At 44.2% G+C, this 16,152-nt stretch overlaps 1 protein-coding gene across 1 annotated transcript in view; it reads left to right on the forward strand.

The window, feature by feature from the left end:
- The window catches only part of DOT1L (DOT1 like histone lysine methyltransferase), a 118,563-nt gene extending 102,492 nt beyond the window's left edge, over positions 1-16,071 (forward strand). The window contains 10 exon segments of the mRNA XM_043980640.1: positions 3,135-3,200; positions 3,791-3,901; positions 3,903-4,130; positions 4,132-4,447; positions 4,449-4,524; positions 4,527-4,565; positions 4,568-4,665; positions 4,667-4,763; positions 6,183-8,267; positions 8,775-16,071. Of these exon segments, the coding sequence (XP_043836575.1) occupies positions 3,135-3,200; positions 3,791-3,901; positions 3,903-4,130; positions 4,132-4,447; positions 4,449-4,524; positions 4,527-4,565; positions 4,568-4,665; positions 4,667-4,763; positions 6,183-6,787 (1,636 nt within the window). The 3' untranslated portion in view covers positions 6,788-8,267; positions 8,775-16,071.
- The last annotated feature ends 81 nt before the right edge of the window (positions 16,072-16,152 follow it).

Consider the following 16,152-nt stretch of genomic DNA (forward strand, 5'->3'; position numbering starts at 1 on the left):
TGGTCGGGGCAATGAGGGTTAAGTGATTTGCCCAGGGTCACACAGCTAGGAAGTGTCAAGTGTCTGAGACCAGATTTGAACTCAGGTCCTCTGGAATCCGGGGCTGGTGCTTTTATCCAGTGTGCCACCTAACTGCCCCCAGAGCATATTCTTAAACTATATTTCATAATAGATTCAACTGGATGTGAAGCTTTAACATTTAAGATTATACCATTAAAAAGAATTAGGGGGGGGGAGAATTAGAGGGGCAGCTAGGTGGCTCAGTAGATAAAGCATCGGCCATGGACTCAAAAGGACCTGAGTTCAAATCCAGCCTCAGACACTTGACACTAGCTATGCGACCCTGGGCAAGTCACTTAACCTTCATTGCCCCTATCAAAAAAAAAAAAAAAGAGAAGTGGATCAGATCATAAACTTTTCATTGTTATTGGCCGTGAAAACAAGGGATGGAAACAATTGGCAAAAGATAAAACCAGCAACTTTGATTACATGCAACTGAGAAGCTACTGTACAAACAAAATTTAGGTGTCTGGGCATATAGGGAAAGCAGCAGAATGAGGAAAAATCATTGTTTGTATCCAAGATCAATATAACTACACAGAACATATACATACATGCATGTATATATGGAAAGATATAGATATGCTCCCATGCATATACATATGCATGAATACATACATACTCTCCAAAAGTCATTTTCCAATAGCTATTAAAAGATATGTCCAAGGGGCAGCTAGATGGCGCAGTGGATAGAGCACCGGCCCTGGAGTCAGGAGTACCTGAGTTCAAATCCGGCCTCAGACACTTAACACTTACTAGCTGTGTGACCCTGGGCAAGTCACTTAGCCCCAATTGCCTCACTAAAAAAAAAAAAAAAAAAGATATGTCCAAACAGTTCTCAAAAGAACCTGCGATGTGCCAGGCATTGTGCCTAACACTAAGTATAGCAGCACTTTTTCTGGGAGCAAAGAATTAAAAACCATTCCAGTGCCCATCTATCTGCTGTTCAATGAATAAGTTTTGAAGTAATGTAATGGAAAATTACTGTTTTAAGAAATAATGAATTTCGTGAAGACAGAACACATGGTAAAATTTATGTGATAACTGACCATAACACTGAATATCTAAAGAACAGTCACCACACAAAAGTAAAATGAATGTTGCTGAGTTTCAAAGAAAAAGCAAGTCCTTTGAGGAACTTAGGGTTCTATGGGTGTGGTACATAGTTTAAGACTTGGATAGATATTTTTTCTTTTTTTTTTTTCTTTAAAAATCATTACAGATGGGGGCAGCTATGTGGCACAGTGGAAAAAGCACTGGCCCTGGATTCAGGAGGACCTGAGTTCAAACCCGGCCTCATACTTGACACTTACTAGCTGTGTGACCCTGGGCAAGTCACTTAACCCCTATTGCCCAGCAAAAAAAAAGAAAAAAAAATCATTACAGATGGCTCTCTGGGATGGTATGGGGTTATACTGGGAGAATATCTGCTGGTATTAAAAAAAACCAAAATATCAATAAAAATTTTTTAAATTACTAAGTTCCTCAATTCAACCCTTAGGAAATGTGCAAAGATGACAAAGTATGGGAAGTCAATATTATCAAGGTTATGGGAAGATAGGTACACCAAGAACAGTGTTAATGGAACTGTGAGTCAGAATAAACTTCTGCTGAATGTAATGACTTTGCAGATGACTAAAGTGCCCCATATCCTTTGATCTCAAGTTTCAGGATCTCTTTAATTGTTGTGGAAAGTTGTTGTGAACTGTAAAATTCTTTTGTTTATTTGGCTTATATCTAGCCAGTGTTCCTGTATTAGACATTAGAATTGATAAAAATTTAAAATATTAACTCATTTAAAAATAATGATATAAACTCATTGCTTTAACATGAATATAGTTTTTTTAAAGAAAGTTAATAATTTTTCAACACAAATTAGGAAACTCATATTGTTTTGCCTGTTCTGCAATCCTTTTAAATGTCTAGCTTGATAGATGACTAGGTTTTTTAAATAGCTGCATTCAATCAGTTGCAATGTTGTTTTGCTTGCGGTATATGTAGAGCGGTCTGACAGATACATGTAGTTGGAAAAGGGAGGTGTATTTTAATAGGCAAATAACATCTTAGTTTTATTATGAAAATAGTTTTGAACCCCTTAAAGAACTTTGGAATTAGCCAAGAATCTGAGGACTACACTTTGTGAATTGCCGACCCAGAGCTTCCACTAATCTTATGCACCAGGGAAGGTCATTGATAAAGAGTACGTAGCCTTTTTTTTTTTTTAATTGTTAGTAATCCTTTTCCATAACAGCATGGCTTATAATATTGTTAGGAGTTTTTCCTTTTTGAAAATTGTGTACATATTTGCAAGTAACAGAGCAAACAGGAGTTAAAGAACTTAATTTTTAAGCAAATTTAAACCTCTAGTGGGGTTGGGAGGAGGAGCAGTAGGGAAATCCAGAATTTTGGTTTTGTTGATGTTGGGAGCTGGAAGAGTATGCTTCTGTGCAACTTAAAGCTTATTATGAATTGCCCTGGGACACTAAATATGTAAATACATTCTTTATCCAGGATCCCAAAGGCATTATGTCCCAGAGATGGAATTTGAACCCAAATGTTATTTATCCAATCAAGCTCTCTTTCCACTAGAAGTCCCTGATTCTTTCTGATTTTAAAACCATTTTTTAGGCTTATTTAAACTTAACAATTGTCTTTGTTAGCCAAGAATGGTACAATTCTAATATGGTATTTATATTCTGCCTGTGAATTCAAATGATAATCATTTTAACTCTTCCTGTAGTGTTTTGGGATAAACAAACCCCTTTACTTCAAACAACCCTCTAAACAATTCTTTAAAATTGTTAAATTCATTTTAGAAAAAGAGAATAGAAGTGATATGAGTTGTCCAAATTACTATATATAAGCAATGGAGCCAACAGTTGAACCCAATGTTTTCAGATCTCTCCTTTGTAGGACAGTACTGTGTTGACTGATCCTGTTAGCTTTCCCTTTAGTAACACATAAAATATTCCAATTTACTGTAGTCATAAAGTACCTTTATTAGAGGAGAGACTAAATGGTCAAATGGGATATTACTGGTGGCTATATGGAGTAACAATTTCCTTTTCCCTCAGGATTGAAAGGAAAATCGCAACAATCTCTTTGGAGAGCAAATCTCCCCAGAAAACAGAAAGTGGTAAGTAAATGAAATACTGCTCTTTGCTGCTAGCTCTGGCTGACCGAGAGTATGCTTCAGTTCAACCTGCAATGATGCTTGCCCAAGGTAGGCTTAGCTTTGACCTCATACCCCAGCAGTGCTTCCTCCATACACCACCTCTCCCTCTCCCACTTCCTTCTCACTCTGTTGTCGTTGAGGTTTATAACTCCCATGCTTCAATGGGATAGTCTTGTTCTTGCTTCAAAAGGAATAACCTCTCTTAGTTCAGTTTCATACAAGCTATAAACCATCCACCTTTCCCTTGTGACTGCGCTTTCACCGATGAGATGCTCACAAGTCATCTTGCACATGTTGTTGTATGGTGCCATTTCATGGACACTGAAATGTTTACATTTAGTGGAGCGGCAAGTTACTTATTCTTTTCAGCCATGTGGGAAGAAACATTCTGGGGCATCTAGTGCAATGTGGCTTTCTTCTTTCCTTCTAATTTTCCTTCCTCAGCCAGTTTGGGGCTCCTTCCCAAACTCCTTTCAGATAAAGCTGACCTTCCCCCACCCCTGTCAGATGACTGATTGAACTGGGATTTATTTTTTGTTCTTTTTTCCAAACTAGGTGGTGGTGCCTTACAGGAAGGAAGCAAACCCAGCTGACTGAAGGCATCAACAGTAGTAAATGGAAATCTACCTTTTCACCAATATCAGACATCAACCTTACCAAACATCCGACAGCCCTTACAGGCAGCTTCATCCCTGAGCCAGAATTCCCTGTTTGCCTTCCGGCCATCCCTCGGAGGATCCAAGGCTATCGATGCCAAGATCTCGTGCACACGAGGAAAAGCTTCTCCAGTTCATTGCAGGACGATGGTCCTCATCCCCAACACAAACTCCTCCAATGGATTCTCCTATGCCGGGGCCTGTCTGCTGCTGACATGAGTTGTACACAGCTTTCACGATGTGCTTCTCTTCTCATAAGACCCCGGAGGTGACCAGCTTAAGCTCCCCCCTGGTGTTTACGGCACAGCGGAGCAAAGAGAGCTCAATGCCAACCCTTTTCTGAATAAGAGGCAGCCTGGACAGCCTGGGAAGTATGAAGGGGGAAGAGGTACAGAGAGCAGGAGGGAGAAGCAAAGAGGTGCTTGACCTGGGCCTGCAGCTGGGGGGTCCTTTCTGACAAGGCTCACTGCAACACAATGGCAAGGCTAGCAAAGCCGGGACAGGGAGTTGGAGTTTAAAAAACGGCCACAATCTTTTCATTTCCGCTGCTGCGGCCGCCGTTCCCTCCCGGGGGCCTTCTCAACGGCAAAGGCCTTTCGACGTCGGCCTCTGCGGCCGGCCACCCTGCTTCTTCCGTTCGACGCACCACCCTTTTCTAAACACTTTCACCACTGGATCCAGTTTCCCCTGGGCCCTATGTCCCTGCAGGCCAACCTCAGTTCGGTGGCAGGCTCTTCAGTATTGCAGTCTTTATTTAATTCCATGCCCGCTGCATGCCAGTTTGGTCCACGTGTCATCGGCTGCGACCAGATTGACAAATTCTCACGCTATGGGAAACTTCTCTTCTGGGGTTACAGGTGGAACAGTTGGAGGTAGGTTGGCAGAGCCTTGCATCTCATTTCCATGGAGCCACTTAGAGGTTACTTCTGAGAATCTGACTGTGCAGGGAAGGTGCTAGGATCATTTCCAAGCCAGAGGGGCCCTTCAAGGTCATCTCTTCTAATCCCCCCTCATTTTCCACATCAGGAAACTGAGGCCCAGACAGAAGTGACTGCCTAGGTTCACTGTATAGTAAATAACAGAAGCCAGACTTTTGTTCCTAGGCCTATGAACTCACAGTGAGCAAACTCTTCACAAGGAGCCAAAAATGTTGCAGTTTGAGGGAATATTCTGGTCTGTCTTTCTAGCCCTCTTCCTCTCTAAATTGCTTTGTCCTTCCCTTCCTTGCCCCACCCTCCATCAAACACACAGAATTTACTCGACTTAGTTGCTTCTCACAAAATGATTTGATTTGCCTATCAGAATTTGCTAACTAGAATATAGCCACCTAACTCTGTCATGATCACACATCCTTTGCATCCCTTCCCTGGCCCTAAAGCATAAAGACCTTTTGTTTGGGGGCACTGCTGTTTGAACATTGGCATGGTGTTGCTGTTCTTCAGCTGGTGTTTGGCAGAGTGTGTGGCTGCTTTTGCTCACCCCTGCACGGGTTCTGCTTGTCCTCTCTGGAGATGATCTTACGCAGGGAGCAAGTAGACCCCAGATCCTTTTAATTGTTTTCTTTTTCCACAAGAATGGCCAAGTGCTGGCTGCCTGGCCTCAGTCCTCACTTCCCCCTTCAGTCCCTCCCCAGCACAGCCCCCAGCCTTGAGCGGGGCCTCCTTGGGCCAGGACCCATCCTTGTCCCTCGTCTTGGGTAGGGCCTCTTCTCTGCTTGTCTGCCCAGAGAGTTTGAAGGTAAGTTGTGCTCTGTAGCCCTCACTCCCAACATCACGAATTCCCACGCTTTGGCTCCCATGGCGTGCTGCCTGCCCTACACCAGGCCCTCACCTTAATAGTTTTGCTTTTTGCTCCGTGTGTGCGTATATTGGAGTGTGTTTGCATGTGTGTGTTGGTACCCCTGCTTGGGTGTATGTGTGGGTGGTGACACGTGTGTGTGTGTGTGTGTGTGTGTGTGTGTGTGTTGGTGCATCTGTGGGGGGGGTGTCAGCACAACTGCTTGGGTGTATGTGTGGTTATCACATGTGTGCACATGTTGGCAAGAGTGTGTTGGGGTGTGTGTATGTATTTGGCATACCTGCTTGAGTATATGTATAGGTGCTGGCACGCATGTGTATTGGGGTGTGTGTGTGTGTGTGTGTGTGTGTGTGTGAGATTGTGTGTTGGCATGCTTGCTTGGGCATCTGTGTGCATGCTGGCACATGTGTGTAGGCGCCAGCACACTTGTGTCTCTTCACCATTGCTGGACAATGCCTCTGTGTTGAAGCTCAGTTTTTCTCTCCTGTTTGCAGGTGTTTTTAACCATGCGGTGCCTTCTGCCTCTTCTCATCAGTTTGGAGCCAGTTTCCGCAGCAGTGCTGTCTGTAGCAGCACCATGCTAAGCTTAAACCCAATGCAGGCTGTGGTCACCCCCACTTCCTCTTCCTTCCAGGCCCCTTCCTCTAGCATAGGAACATGTAGTGAGGCTAGAGCCCCCCAGCACCTGAACCGAGTGCCTGTGCAGCCTGTCCTGCATCCTTCTCCTCCCGCTCCTCCTCCTCCTCCTCCTGCTAACGTCTCATTACCTCCACCCCCTCCATTACTTGCTGCTTCTAACCCGGAGCCGGGGATTCCACAGACCCCTGACATCCATTCCGCTAACAAAGCTTTTGTTGTGCCCTCCTCGGCTGCTTCTCCCCAGGCTAACGCTTCTCTGTCTATCAAGCTCGCATCCCTCCCCCACAAAGCTTCCCGACCCTCCTTCACAGTCCACCACCAGCCTCTGCCCCGTTTGGCTCTGGCCCAGGCTGCACCTGTGGTCCCGCAGTCCAACGCCGCTGGCCCGCCCGCTATGTGGGTTACCCTTGGCATGCAGTCTCCTTACGCTTCGCACCTTTCTGGGGTTAAGCCGCGATAAAGAGCTTGCTTAGCTAGCTGTCCATATTATGTAAGGTAAGGCTAGAGCCGAACTAGGTGGTTTATGCACAAAATTGAATTCCCTTCCTTTCACAGAGTCCAGAGGCCAGCTGAGGTCAGGCTAGGGGCCTCAGGTGTGCCAGTGCAGGCTTTACTGTGGCTTGGGGATCAGCATCCCTCTGGGTCCAGAAGCGGGGGGATGTTTTATTGCATTCCTTCCTTGGGCTTATCAGGAATTCCCAAACCAAATGCCGAGGAGGCAAAACCTAAAACCTAAAACCAAAAACCATGCTTAGCCCCTGAAGATACCTGGGGCTGATCAAACTGGCCAAGTAGGTGGGGAGCCCTTTCTCCTTTCCAAACCCTGTGGAGGTGACAGAGCTGTCATCCTCATCTGTCTTGAGGGCCCAGAAGGCCGTTCTGTTGGCCCCTGAGGCCTGAGTCCTGGTCAGGCTGCAAACATCCATAAGGAAGCCCGTTCCTTGTGTGGGCCTTACCCTGCATAAGGGCACTGGGGGTGACTACAGCTTGAGGGGCACAATGCTGATGGAGGAGGAGGAAGAAACTCTGATAGTTACGCTGGCTCAGCTGATAGTACTGCCCAGGAACCTGACTATTTAAGCATGGCACCCTGACCTGAGATTTGTGCACTTCGACAGCACCCAGCAGGCTCTGGGGTACCAGGGCTGGTAGTTGAGTTTTCAGCTGGTCAAGTCGAATTCACAGGGGGCTTGGGGCTGAGAGAGCAGCCCTTTGCTCTCTCTACTAATGAGCTAGAAGTCAGAGCTTTGTCTGCTGACCTTTCTAAACTCAGCCCTAAGTGGTCCTTAATGCCCCTTGTGGCTACTACCAGGTCAACAAGCGCTTCTCTGAAGTCACACTTCAGTCTGTCTTCCTTCCCTGGGCTATTTCAGGTATTTCAAATAAGAAAGACTCTGTGGTCTTCCTACCACTTTCTATCTGAAAAAGATTTGGAGGTTGTCCCCTGGGATAAACCATACTTTTTGAACATAGAAGTTTTAAGTAGTATTTGTGCTCCATCAACTCATTTACAATCCTGTAGGGAACAGCTTAAGTCACTGGTGGTCCCATTGATAATTGCCATGTTCTTTTCAGACATCTTTCCATTCCTCTGTTTGTGGTGTGTATTTTGAGATGATTTATATGCAGGTCAAGTGTGTTTTGGGAAAGGGAATAGGACGGACTAAGTTATTTATTCAGCAAATGTCAAATTCCCACCCCATGCAAGACATAGGAGGTGGATGTTTTAGTGTTATCCAAGCAATTTAGAGTCAGTTAGCATTAACATTGGCACCAACAAGGTTGATTTTTACTGTATTCTTTCTTAAGACACCTGAAATCTAGAATGTTGGGCTAGCTGAGGTCCATGGAATGGCCCCAGGCCCAACTCCACTCCCCAATGGCTCCCGTGCTCTACAACTAACAAACAGAACTTCAGTGTCTCTTCTTTTCCAAATCAGGTAACAATGGCACTAGGGAAATGCCTGCCTTTTGTACATACAGGTTGCTGTTGTTGAAAGTTCATTTTTAGACCAGCCACTAGTTGACTATTGGTATAAGAATTGGGGTTGCCTGTATATTACTGGCTTCTGTTCTTTGTGGAGATTTCATTTCATACATAAAATAGCAACAGAGGAAAACTCTGTTTTCTTGTCAACATGAAAATCCAGCTAGTTTTGATTTCCTGACAGTACAAAAGTTTGCATTTTGCCTTGAAGCAAATACTTCTTGCCAGACTTTTGTGCAAGCCAGTTAAAGTATTCATTCAACTCAGCACCTTGTCAGGCATTAACTCAGGGGAGTGACCTGCAGAGAACGCCATTGAAGCCAACCAAGTAGATAAGTCTGGCCCCAATTTTGCACTTGATTGTGACCTGGGGCAGTTGTTTGAACCTATTTTAGTTTTGCCTTAGTTGTGATCATACATATCAGTGCTTGCTTAATGAAAGCTTCTGCTCAATTTCTAGAAGAGACGAGCCCCCTACACAAGAAACAAACAAACAAACAAACAGAGACTCGGCCATTACTTTTTATTATTTATGCCCTATACACACGTATCACCACGCTTCCAGTGCCTGGTTCCTGCACCCTCCCAAACGTCCAGCAGAGTTCAATGCTGGCAGCATGGAAAGACTCGAGTTTGGTTGAGCAGGGTGAGACAGAGGGTTTCAAAAGTCCTTTTTTTTTTTTTTTAAAGTTTCAGTAGCTTAAAACTGCACTAAGACCTTTGAAACAACCTGTATATGTTGTGTGGGGAAGCTCCCCAACTGCTTGGTTTCCGGGCGACTCACCAAGACTTTAGAGATTGAAATCATCCAGTGAAGGGAAGGCACCTCACGAAATCACTGACCCTTCAAGAATATGTTGTAGTTTGGACACTGTCCTGACAGGGTTGAAACACTGGTCGCTATGAAGTCTTTCAGCCTGACTTAACCCTTCTCTTGCCATTCCCTCACATCTCCCCACTCCCTGATGCTTGATAAATGAAGTGTGATACTATTCTTACTGATGTTGTAGATATTTTGGAAATAATGACTGGTTCATTTGCAGCTCTTGCTGTGATTGTAGTCCTAGTTCTGTAGGAGTCACCCAGGAGCAAACCAGTTTAGTATTTGACTGAACCCCATTAGCCCAGGGAGGGTGCCTTGCTCAGAAAATCTCACTTTTCCTCTGGTTTTTTGATCCAGCTGCTATTGCTGCTGCAGCGCTGCATTCGTTGCTCACACTCCCCAACATCATCTGGAAGAACTGGAACACCATCTTAAAAAATAAGGGCCTGGTTGAAACCTTCCCGAAATAAGGGCAGGAGATTTGGTGGACAGAAAATGCCCAAAGGGAGAAGAGGACAGCATTCTCTTCCTGCTGTTGTGCATCTCCTTGTTGTCCTTATGCTCCCCTGGCATTTTGGTCATTTCCCAGGCAAGCTGGCTGGGCCACAGACAGAGAGAGGGTTTCCCAGAGATTGTCCGGTATAGCAGAGGCAGCCCCCACCTCCACCCAGGGACCTCCCAGCTTCTAGCCAAGCCTTTTCACAGAAGCCGATGCCTCCCTGGGGAGTGGAGGACAGTTGTAACTTTTTAGCCCTGCTCCTAACCGCTCACAGACATTTGGGGAACAGTGCGGCAATGGCTATTGGCAAAGGAAGGGCAAGTGAATTATACATTCTCTGAAGGCTTAAAGCATCAGATCTCCCAAATTCAGTACTTAAGTAAAAAGGGATAAGTCACTTAATCCTCTGTGGCCTCAGTTTCCTTTCCATTTATTTCCATCCTGATTCTAAAAAATGAAGTTCGTGTTCATTTCCCCATGCACATCCCTCAAGAGGTTACTAGGGTGCATTTTTTATAGGAGTGTTTTGACTTTCCTGGCCAACCTAATGTTAGAAAAATGTGGGATACATTTCTGATTTTTTGCTTGCTTTCTTTCCTTCCCCTGATGTCTGTCTAGGTAACTAGAATTTCTACCTCAACCCCATGTGACCTATGCAAGGACATCGTGGACCAACTCACTCAGCTTCCACTGAAAGGTGCTCACCTGGCCTGCAAGGGTTTCAACTCACAAACTACTGGATGACAACGTAAACAAAAACGAAAAAAAAATTTAAAGTACGACAGAGTAAAGAATATTCTACTGTGAATCGGAGTTTAAAAAACTGCAGAAGAAAAGGCTCCAGTTTGTATTGTTGATAGTTTTAGATAAAGTATTTATCATTTTTTAAAAAGTAAAAACAATTTTGACTTATTTTATTCCATCTAAGTCATAAAAAGGCAACTTATTAAGAAAATATAAATATATAAGAATATATATAAATAAATAAGATATATATAAAGGACTGGCACACCAGCAGACATGTCAACAGCCTGTTCTCGGTGCTATTTCACCCATCAGAACTGTGCCTCTGTAGTTCTCCTTGGTGCTGACTTTCGAGGGTTGACCAATGCCAAATACAGTTCTCGGGAAAGTCTGCTTTATTTATTCAAGTCACTCTGTTCATTTACCAAAGGCTTTACCTGTCCTGAAAAAGTGAGGGCAAAAAAGTTGATGTGTGGGTTTGGGGCCTTGGTGGTTTTTGTTTGTTTTTATTTTTAAAAACTCCTTTAATTAAGCAACTACTTGTGTTTGATGACCGTCCTCCACTTTGTCGAGCAGCTGCTAGACAGCCTGCTCTTGCATCCTGGTTACCATCCAACCAGACAGTTCTTCTTGAGCTGAGAATACCGTAAGCTAGTTTCCTTGTCCTCCTCATATGCCCCCATCACTGAGTTCCCCTGTCACTGTGAATTTTACCTGCTCTACTGCTCATTCTTTTAGCCCTTTGTTTTGGGGATGTCATTGGTATATGAACAGAGTGCATCATTACTGGTGTTGGTCAGGCCCAATTTAATTTTACATGGCAACATTGAACATGAATTCCCAAGCTGGGGCAAGTTTGGGTTTCTCAGCTTTTGCCGTTTTTGTTCAAAGTACTCTATATTTTGTTTGTAGTTTTTTGATACTTGACCCCCAGATGGCTTGGCCTTTGTACTAAATGCATTTGCTTTTGTATTTCTTTGCTTTTCAGTAGATTTAAATGGTAGTTCTCTTCACACACATACATACATACATACACACACACAAACACAAATCCCACATAACTATCTTATTACGCACCGATCTGATGATGTGGCAACAAATTAGTTGTCTTGCGACCTGGTGTTCTGTGTACAGAAAAGTGTCACGCTAAGGAAGTGACAGTATTTTATAGAGATATGATGAAAATTTATAAATTTCATATACTTGATTTCATTTATTTTTAGATTGTATAATGCACAGTAAACTTTTAAAAAAGAGAGAGGAAAAAATTACAAAACGTTTTTATTTATTCAAGTGCACAAAAAAGGGTATAGGTTCCATTTTTAAGCTTCTGATTTTGAGACTAGGTTATCATGGACTGGACCAAGTACTCAGATAGGAAACGGCAATAACCATGAATTGCGGTAGTATATCGACTAGGCCCAGTGTACCCCTGCCTAAGCAAGTGTTTGGTCATGGCCGGCAGAGGCTTTGGAAGCCTTTTGGCCTCCTCAGACCCATTTCTCCAAAGCTTCTTGAAGCTTCCTGTTTTCATAGCTCTGGGATGGAGAGACAAGTGTCCTCCCCAGCTGTTCTTAGCTACCTTGATTGATTGTTTTCTGCTTGGCCACATCGTGTTAGGCTTCATCAGTTAATTGATAATGAATTAAATGACTCATCTTGAGAATATTTCTTCTTATTTGTGTCTCTGAATCAGGTTATTGCCTACAGCCCAGCATGTTGTGTCTGGGAGTGTCTCAGTGTAGAATTGTGTTTAGATTCCAGTTGCTGGATTAGGTATTCCAAGCTTCTGCCTCTGCTACAGAATTTCCCCAGCTGGTGATTCTTCCTGTTCTTCAACCCTCTTCTCTCTTCCCCCACCCCCATCCCTGCACTGAGCCACAGGGACTTGAAGGTTTCAATGTTGGTACTCAGCAAAAAGGAGCAGGTTGAGTTGGACTCTTGGGAAGAAGTGTATGGAGGAGGAGCTGGAGAGGATGCTTGAAGGGCAGCAGACACGGCAGCTTCTAGTAGAAGCTGGGAGTATTCCCTGGAATCCAAGAAGTCATGAAAGAAGCCACATGACTTATGACCACCAGAGAAGCATATCCCCTGGGGCAGGTTCTGTGGAGGCCAAACCTGGGGCTATCTTTAGGGCCCTGAGGTTTGGGAGAACCCCCAAGAAAGAATGTGCTGAACCCGAGTGGAGGCAACCTTGTCTCATGACATCATAAATAGAACTGCTGCCTCATAAGGCAGTAGATGTGGGCTTGGGGAAGGGAAGGCAACATAAAATGATGAGGCCATTGCCGTTCTTGTAGTTTGTATAAATGGGGATCATTGCCCAGAACAGCTCAAGCCTGAGGCTAGCCAGGCTCTGGGTACAGACTTAGTGGTGATCAAAAATGTGCCGGTGACTCTTTGGCAAACCCAATAATGTGTAAATTTATCTGTGTCTCTGGCTGAAAGGTGAGGCCCGTGGAGTGAGTTGGTCAGTCAGTTGTGCAGTCTCTGGCAGGAGGTTCAGCACCCCTAGCTGGACCTGCCATCATTCTTCCCTCCACTCCCTTTCCATACAGAGTCCCAAGAGCAGTCCTGGTGGGAAGATCAGCTCACATGTGGACGGCCTGGAGGGGGATTTGTTTTTTAAAGGCTACTAAAGAAAGCCTTTGGACTTCAGACATCTAATCTAACGCCCTGATTCTAGAACTTGATCCCTGAGAGTTTGTTTTAATAGAGTGCTCAGCACCCCATGTGTCATTGCCTTTTTTTTCCTGAGACCTCATGCCAGAATATTGGGAGGCTGCTTGGGGAGGCTTCGCCTAGAGGGTAAACTGAATGAAGCTGTTTCTGGGTGGAACAAAGGAACCCACTCTTCTGTTGGAATTCCCCAGCGTCAGCTGGAGAGGCTCTTTTCTGAAGTGATTCTAACCTTTATGACCAAGTCCTCCAGAACAGCCCCCGGAGGCCAGCTCTAAGCCTTGGCAGCTAGAAACTTCCCCCTTTCCTCATGGGGGAGTCTGAACAAGGCCTGAGCTCTGCCTGTCTTTTCTCTCAGGAACTAGTTTAAAATAGGAAATGAAACACAGTTGCACCTTGTATTCCCACAACTTTCAGATCCTCAGAATGTTAGTTATTTCCCATCTAAATTAACGTTCTTTAGAAAACAACCTTGCAAATCCACCGGCTGCCCTCTTCTCCAAGTACAAGGAATCTATCCAGGACAAGTTCTGCTGGTTCCCCGGCGATGGCAAAAGCTTTAAAAGAATGTGTTGGCTCTTCTCTCCAGTGAAGGGTGTGTGATGTACCAGCCCCCTCTCACAAAGAATTTATCCCAGTTTATGGAAAGGGGGCAGAAAAGCTTGAAGATACTCAGAGGCTCTGAGGGATAGTGGTGCTGAATTAGCTTTGGTGTCAGGTGTTTGAACAGTTCTGGAGTGAGGGAATGTGTTTCCCGGGGCTCTTCTCTGTTCTTTAAGGGGAAATAAGATGCAGCTGTAAACCTAGGAAGTGACCCCATCAAGTGAGTAGGCCAAGAGTAACAGGGTATGTCCAGTTGGACAAGAAAGGCCTGAAAAGTCTGAGATCCCAGTTACTTTCTCTCTCTTTGGTCTGCCTGCTCCCCCCTGCCCCCATTACTATTGAGCAGAAATAAAGGATAGCTAGCTTTCTTTGTCAGCTGTCCTGAAGTCCTGAATGTTGAAAGGGATCTTAGCTCCCTATGGGCATGTTGTTAAAGGTGCTCATAAAGCCAACACTTCTAGCCATCCCTAGTGCTCCTACTAATTTTCAGTAGTCCTTGAACTAGGCCCTGTGGGTTTGGATGCAGTTGGGCATGGAGAGGGCAAACAGAACCAGAGAGCCTCCTCAAAAAAGCCAGCAAATTGTCCCCAAAGACTTGGCCTAGTATTGACTTTTCAGGAGCATTTCTGCTTTCTGCTCACCCTCCTGGCCCCCAACTGCAGAGAGTTGCCAGAGGGTGACCGCTCACTCTGAAGGCCTGGCACTTTGGCTTAGCCAGAGGCAGGGCAGTGAACAGGGCGATCCTGGACACTTTTCACTTGGCTGTCTGGTACAATTGGGGAAGGCCCTCCCCCTCACTTTGAGGGTGGGGAACAGGATCAGTCCGACCCTTTGGGGAACTAAAACACTCAGTTTGGGCCTTAGAGCAAAAGACCAGTTCTAAAGACGGTGCTATTTTTCAGCTTTTCGAAAACAGACTTAATATTCAAGAGGGAAATTGTGCCCTCCCTTCTTCCTATAAAGTTGGTGCTTCCCTCGCTCCCAGGTGCTATGCGGTGCTTAGCTGAGCTGGGAATCGTCAGCTCCTCTTCTGCACAAAGTAGGCCTGTTGTTCCTTTCCCTTTTGGCCTCCTATATTAAGGAGTATATTCAAGTTTCAAGATGTCAGCACATCTCCCCCATCTCCGTGACCCAGGCACCCTCCTTCCTCTTCCAGGTCCTTCTCCACCTCCTCCTGGCTAGAAGCCATTAGGTGATAGCTCTTTCCTCCCTCACCGAGTTCCTATTCCTTGTACTCAGTTCCAGTGGGCTAGAGGGAAGAAGTCCATGTCTTTGTGACTTGTCATTGCAGCACTAAAACAGGAGAAAGGACACCCTTAGTTTGAGAGTCCTGTACTCGCACACTGCACAGTCTGGGGAATGGGGAATGGTTGTGTTTCTCAAACACATTGGATGAATTACTGTTTGGTGCCATTTTTGTTTATACTTTCTACATAAAAAACGTGTGTACACACACACACACACACGTACACATATTGACCTGAGTATTGCAGGACAAGATATTACTGTGGCTACCAGAGCTTACGCCGAAAATTCAACTGAATTATACTCTCAGCATATGGCATTTGTGAAATTCTTTAGGGATTGAAAAAGATTCACTCCTTGAAGGAAAAATATGTTTGTGTCACTTTAAATGCTGACAGATAATAATAATAATGTATTGACCATTATTAACTCTTCAGGTTGCCCTGTGACTCTAAGGTACACCTGTATGCTTCACTGAGATTTAGCCTTTCATAAAGGTGCTTTTTAAGAGACAACGGGGAAGGGAGAAATGAGGTCAGGGTTTGCATTCCTCTAGCTAAATGGTCAACTTGAATTTATGAAAACACTTTGGTCTTCTTTCTAGATGGCTTTTAGGCATGGGATTTGGAGCTGTCGGAGAGCAGAGGGTTGTTGAGGGAAATGAAGCAGATGATGAAATTCTTACTGATTTGTTAAAGTTTAAAGTTAACAACTAGAACAATCCCTTCCCCAGAGTGGATTTAAAAAACCCACCCACACACATACACCCACGTCTTGCTTAGGACTTGTGCTATGGGATGTTTCCTAGTCAATAGGAATTAGTTTATATGCTTTAGCCTATGAATTTGTGACTTATTTAAAATTCAAATTGTTTCCCTTAATTTATGTCAATACATTGTCATTCCGTTCATTTTTATTAGGAACTAGTTAATCCTGAACCTTTTCCCCTCTCATGCTTGTAAAATTAATTCACAGTTCAGAATGTAAAAGGTTTTTCCCTTCTGTTTCAGTTCCTCATGTGTATCTTAATTTGTAATTGAAAAGATGCTTTTAAGTTTGCCTTTATATTAAAATCTGTATTTTAAATGTGTGTATCTGCTGTGTTGCTTCCCTTTTCAGGCATCCTTTTCCTAGGGTAAATCCATAACATGCTCCATTCCCACCTCTAGACTCAAATAAAAATATTTATTTTCATTTGTAATTGTTTTTAATGGGAACTTTTCTTTTTATTCAGTATGAAAGTCA

Source organism: Dromiciops gliroides, chromosome 1 (assembly GCF_019393635.1).
Source record: "Dromiciops gliroides isolate mDroGli1 chromosome 1, mDroGli1.pri, whole genome shotgun sequence".
NCBI lineage: Eukaryota > Metazoa > Chordata > Mammalia > Microbiotheria > Microbiotheriidae > Dromiciops > Dromiciops gliroides.